At 59.9% G+C, this 5,460-nt stretch overlaps 1 protein-coding gene across 1 annotated transcript in view; it reads right to left on the bottom strand.

Annotated features, from left to right (window-relative positions):
• Nucleotides 1-1,104: 1,104 nt before the first annotated feature.
• The window catches only part of FAM214B (family with sequence similarity 214, member B), a 5,321-nt gene continuing 965 nt past the window's right edge, over nt 1,105-5,460 (bottom strand). The window contains 7 exon segments of the mRNA XM_009889741.1: nt 1,105-1,258; nt 1,593-1,798; nt 2,278-2,346; nt 2,764-2,922; nt 3,386-3,482; nt 3,766-3,824; nt 5,352-5,451. Coding sequence (XP_009888043.1) covers nt 1,105-1,258; nt 1,593-1,798; nt 2,278-2,346; nt 2,764-2,922; nt 3,386-3,482; nt 3,766-3,824; nt 5,352-5,451 — 844 coding nt within the window.

The raw sequence follows: 5,460 nt of genomic DNA, 5'->3' as shown, positions 1-5,460 counted from the left end.
CCCCTGACAGGCTTCTTGAGGGTGAGAGGGCAAGTCCAGGCTGCCCCAAGCTGCCTGAAGCAGAGCTGGCCCTGTAGAGCTGCTGCCCAGCAAGTCTCAGCCTCTCCCGGGGCTTTTAATACAGCCCCATCCCAGGAGCTCCACCCTGGCTGAGTGGTGGGCCACCCTCTCTTCCACAGCCTGAGGTGTCCCCATCCATCCCCAGTCACCGTCACCGTCCCCACAGCCCTGCCCCAACGCGGGCAGCGCTGCACGGCCAAAGGCCTCATCCAGGACCGAGAGGGCGGGGGGGAAGAAGAGCACAGCACTTCCGATCCTCTGCACAAGCCTCCTCTGCTCTCCCAGCAACAATAAATACAAATAAATACAAACTCTTCCCACACTTTCTGCTCCCAACTCCAGGACCAGCGTGGGCAGCTTCACCCAGGGCCCCCCACCTAACTCTTCACTCCTCTCCCTGCTCCAGCCAAGTCTCCAAGCTGCTCCCCAGCCCCTGTCTCTCCTGGTGAAGCCCCCTCCATGATCCCAGCCCTGCTGCAGGGCATGGGCATGGCATCCATGCTGTCTAGCAGGACAGGGCGGCATGGGGAGGGCAATACTTCAAGGCAGTGCTGGCATGCTGGCCCTTTACTCATCTCTCCCCAAAGTGCTGGGCTGGAGGGTCCCTGGTGGCCCTGGGGGATGGAGAAGGTCAGGCCCGTGGTGAGTAGGAGGGGTTCCTCGGCATCTCCGTGAAGGACTTCAGTTCGTAGGGGATGCCTGAGTCGACCTCAATTGACTTGCGGGAGAAAAGCAGCCGGATGTCATTGTGAAGGTAGATCTTCCCCGACTTGGAGCTGTGAAACCTGAGTGGAGACAAGAGCAGGGAGGAGGGACCTCAAGCTCCCAGGCAAGGGCAGGCCTCGGTAGGGGCACAACCCCCTCGCCTACTTTGGCCCCTGGACAAGGTGGCCATACTGGTTACCTTCAGAGGCACAGTGGACACTGGCCTGGGGCAGGGTGACAGCTCTGACGTCCCTGAAGGAACAGGTGGTCCCTGCTCCTCCCCAGGGAGAGAGGCTCAGGCTGCCACCCTCCCACTCTGCCCTCGGGGGATGGAGAAGGTCAGGCGAGGGGTGAGTAGCAGGGGTTCCTCGGCATCTCTGTAAAGGATTTCAGTTCATAGGGGATCCCTGAGTCGACCTCGATCGACTTGCGTGAGAAAAGCAGCCGGATGTTGTCGTGAAGGTAAATCTTCCCTGACTTGGAGCTGTGAAACCTGAGTGGAGACAAGAGCAGGACAGAGGGACCTCAGGCTCCCAGGCAAGGGCAGGACAGCCTCAGCGGGGGGCACAACCCCCTCGCCCCTGGTCAAGGTGGCCGTCCTCTGGTTTCCTTCAGAGGGACAGAGACTGCTGCCCTCAGGCAGGGTGGCAGCTCTGACCTCCCTGAAAAAGCAGCCAGTCCCCCCTCTTCCCCAAGGTGAGGGGGTCAGGCTGCCATCCTCCTACTCTGGCAGGAGGGCCTGCAGGTTTGGGGGAGGCAGGGACACATGGGAGAGGAGCCCAGGGGTGACCCTGGGGCAGGCACCCATCTCTCCCGGCATGCCCTACCTTAGGTGCATCAGGTAGCAGAGGATCCTTCAGGGTGAGCTGGTACCCGGTGGGTTGCTGGGGGCTACAGTGGCCCTTTCCTCCTCCCCCACAGGCACCAGGAAGATGCGGTGGCGTAGGAAGGTCATGTGGTTGGCCAGCATGTCCTGGAAGTCGTACATCACCAAGAACATCTTCACCACAGTCTTGTTGGGGTTAAATAAGGTCTGGCGGCAGAAGGGTAGGGGGTGAGACTGGGAAGGGCACAGGAATGGATCCATAGTGCAGAGCTGGAGCATCTTGGGGCAGCACCAGCAGGCTCAGGGGTCCAGAGAGCCCCACCCCAGACCCAAAGGGCTTAACCTGAGGCCCAGAGGTCAGTCCTTTCCACCCACCTCCACTCCTGTGCTCCCATCCCATCCCATCACTGCTGTGTGTACACACTCTCCTGCTGAGATCCCATCCCTCCCCACCAATGTCTTCCTTCCCTGCATCTCCTATCACCCTGTCTCCCTGCCAGCACCCCAGGGAACCCCTCCTCCCCTCTGCTGTGCTGTCTTGGTGGCCACATAACCCCTCTTCACATGCTTTCTGGCTTCTGCCCTGCCAAACAACATAATGGAGCATATCCACCCTGGGGGGCAACCGGAGCCCATCGTGTCCCCTCCCTATGGCACTGACAGAGACCAGGGGATGGATGACTCACCACTTGGATGGTTCCAGCTTTGGGGACACTGTAACCCTTCTTTCCCAAGGCCTCCAAGTCAATCACTCCCTAGGGCAAAAGGAAGAGTACATGAGAGGGAGAAAGCCCATGGAGAGCCCAGCTGGGACACAGCATGGGGCCGAGAGCCCCTCTTGCCGGGAACACCTGGCACAAGGCAACAAGAAGCAGCTCAGCGCCTCTCCAGATCAGGGGGTGAACAAACAGAAAAACAGAGGTAACAGCAAAGCAACAGCCATGAGACAGCTGGGCAGCAGCCTGCCTGTTTATACGACTGCAAGGGCTCCCTCTTCTTTCCCTCTTTGCTTTTGGGGTTAAAACCTGCTCCTGACACAGCCAGTGGTCTCTTCAGGTAGGCGGTTGCTTGACCCACGCTCTATGGAGAGGGGCATCCCGCAGGATGCTTGGTGCCTGGATACCGCCCCCACTCACCTCTCCCATGCTCCCAGCCCTCCCTTGTCCACGTACCAGGAAAGGCGAGGGCACACTGTGTTGGGAGATGTCAAAGTAGGTGACGTCAACAGGCAGGGTGACATGCTGGGGGCAGTAGGAGCCGCTGGCACCAATCTCTGCTGTGAACCCCTCGATCCTCCCCGATGGTGCAAAACGCCCTTTCAGGATGGACTCCTGAGAAAGGAGGGAAGTGTTAGGGACCTTCAAACACCATTACTGCCCTTCGCCTCTAAGCTGCAGGTGAGATCACCCCCACCTCCACCCCAACCACATGTCTGCTTGCCCTCACGTGTCTCCCAGCTTTCCAGAGACCACTCATGGGTGACCCTGGCTGCTCACTCTGAGACAGACCCATCCTGAATTGGTGGACTAAAACCAGCCACCTAACACAGAGAAGCAACAAGAGTGCCTGGGCTCAGCCCCACAGCAGCCGTCTCAGCAGGGTCCAGGGTCCTGGCAGATCACCCAAGGATCTGCTGGCTGAGACAACCTGCTGGTGGGTGGTGACTGTGCGACACAGCCACTGCATGCCAGGCTCTTGGGGACAATCATGGATTCTGTCAGGTTCAGCCTCTCACACCTCTCACCAGCCCAGCCTGGAGACCCACCTCCCTCCCTGGGAGGTGTGTGCCATTACCTCAAAGTTGCCCAGCAGAGCATGGCTGACAGTGGTGGTGGCCCAGGATGCTGTGGAGGACCTAGTACCCCTCCGGAGGCTGTTTCGGAGATGTCGCCTTTGAGAGAGAGAAGATTGGTGTTGGACTGGAGAGCATGCAGCCCTGGGCTGCCCTCTCCAGGTCCCCCTGTCCCTTTCTTTGGTGGAGGTTGAACCCACTTTCCTACCCACCATGGGCAGAAGAAACCTCCCTCCACCCCACAGCCTGGGGTCTTGTAGAGGGGAGACACCTGGGGCAGGGAAACAACTCAACCCAACCCTCCCACAGGGTTGTGGGGTGCTAGGACGGCTGGTCACCCAGTGCCCCCACGTCCATCCTGTGGGGCTGCTGGGACACTCACAATTTGAGGCGCAGCCCGCTCTTCACCCTCCTCCCAAGTGCAGTGCAACCCGCAGAGCTCTGGAGGGGACAAGAAATAGAGAATGGTGTTAGGGCAGCAACTACTCGCCCATCTATGGGGCCCCTTCGCCAGCCTCGGGGGGGCAGGGGGGGCAGCAGGGCAGCATGAGGGCTGCGGCATCTGGTGGAGATGTAGGACTGCCCCAGCCCCAAAGTGGCTCTGCTGGGGATGAGGGTGTTGGTACCCAAGCTAAGGGTGCAGCACACAGCTCCCACCTTGCAAAGCAGGTCTCAGGACCAGCCGCAGTGACAAGACACCCCCAAACACAGCCATGCACCAGCACCCCCTTGCACCTCCCAGGGAAGGGTAACACATACGATGAAGCTCCCTGACCAGCCTAGGAAAAGTCCCGTCTCCTGGTAATTCATGCAAAGTCCTCAGTAGTGCTGCTGGGCAGCGTGGTGTGCTGCCTGCCCCTGCCCCCTGCCAGGGTCCAACAGCAGTAGGGTGGAGGGTTAAAACCAGGGCCACACTGCAGCCTCCTTTTAAAGATGTCCCCTTTTCAGAGGTTTTCTCTTCTGGAAGCCACACAAAGGGCAGCACAACACAAAGGGATGATGGAGCTGGCTGGCATGACCGGGCGGGAAAACCCAGGGAAGCTGCTGGAGGGCTTCACACTGCAAGGGCAGTGCTGGGGGCAGCCGGGCTTGGGGAGTGTCACCAAAAAGGGCATGCGAGCAGGGATGGAGCTGTGCCCCACGGACTGTGTCCCCTGGCTTCAAGCAGCAAGAAGCCAGGGCAGCTCTGCCGTCAGTGTCCACACCATGGGATGCCCCAGGGAAGGTGAGGAGCGCGCCAGCTCTGGCGTGAGCCTGCTGCAGCCTCAGCTGGCAGGACACAGTGAAGGCAGAGAGCTGGCCAGGAGGGGCTGGTAAGCAGGGAAGAATCGCAGGCAGCTCCTGAGCTGCCAGGGTGGTCACAAACCTCCGTAGTCTGCCCCACTTTTGAGTTTGTAGCACCCTGGGGACACGCTGTGGGCACCCGGGAATTGCAGAAAAGCCACTGGCATCTCTGCACACAGCACTGGGGCTCCCGCTCCCTGACCAAAGCATGTCCAGTCCCACCCTCCACCACCAAACACTTGCCCTGATGGATAGCTATCACGGACGGAGACTCAAGCCACCCCACCCCTCTGCCTTCCTCCTTGTCAGGCAGGCAGAAGACAGCAGCTCTTCCCAAGCCTGACAGTAAGTCTGGCTTAATGTGAAGTTGCCAGACGCTGAGTGTCACCCCATGCCACATGTCCAACTACCACTGTCACAGGAAGATTGTGTCCTGTCCGAGCAAGGCTCTCTAGGCTAAAGAGCTGGTTGCAAGCAGAGGATCCAGTGACTAAAAGGTGTCAAGAGTTGGTGACAGCCTATAGACCATATGTCCCAGGGCTGGCTGTCAGCCAGTGTCCTGCTCACACCAGTGCTGTGGCACTGGGACAGGACAAGGTGCTGTGTCACGATGGACCACACTGCCAACGAGGACAGCCAGCGTCCCCAGGCCATGCCCCACCTCCCACCACGAGCGATGCTCACCTTGGCCGTGGGAAGCAGGTGATTCCAGAATGGGGCCCCCTTGGCATCAGTGCTGCGGCAGGCTGTGGGCAACGGATGGCATAGCAGGGCCCTCTTCTTCCTTGCTGAT

Source organism: Charadrius vociferus, unplaced genomic scaffold (genome assembly GCF_000708025.1).
Source record: "Charadrius vociferus isolate BGI_N301 unplaced genomic scaffold, ASM70802v2 scaffold37, whole genome shotgun sequence".
In the NCBI taxonomy this organism is placed as follows: domain Eukaryota; kingdom Metazoa; phylum Chordata; class Aves; order Charadriiformes; family Charadriidae; genus Charadrius; species Charadrius vociferus.
The sequence above is the reverse complement of the archived record's forward strand: the minus strand, read 5'-3'. Positions and strand labels throughout refer to the sequence as shown.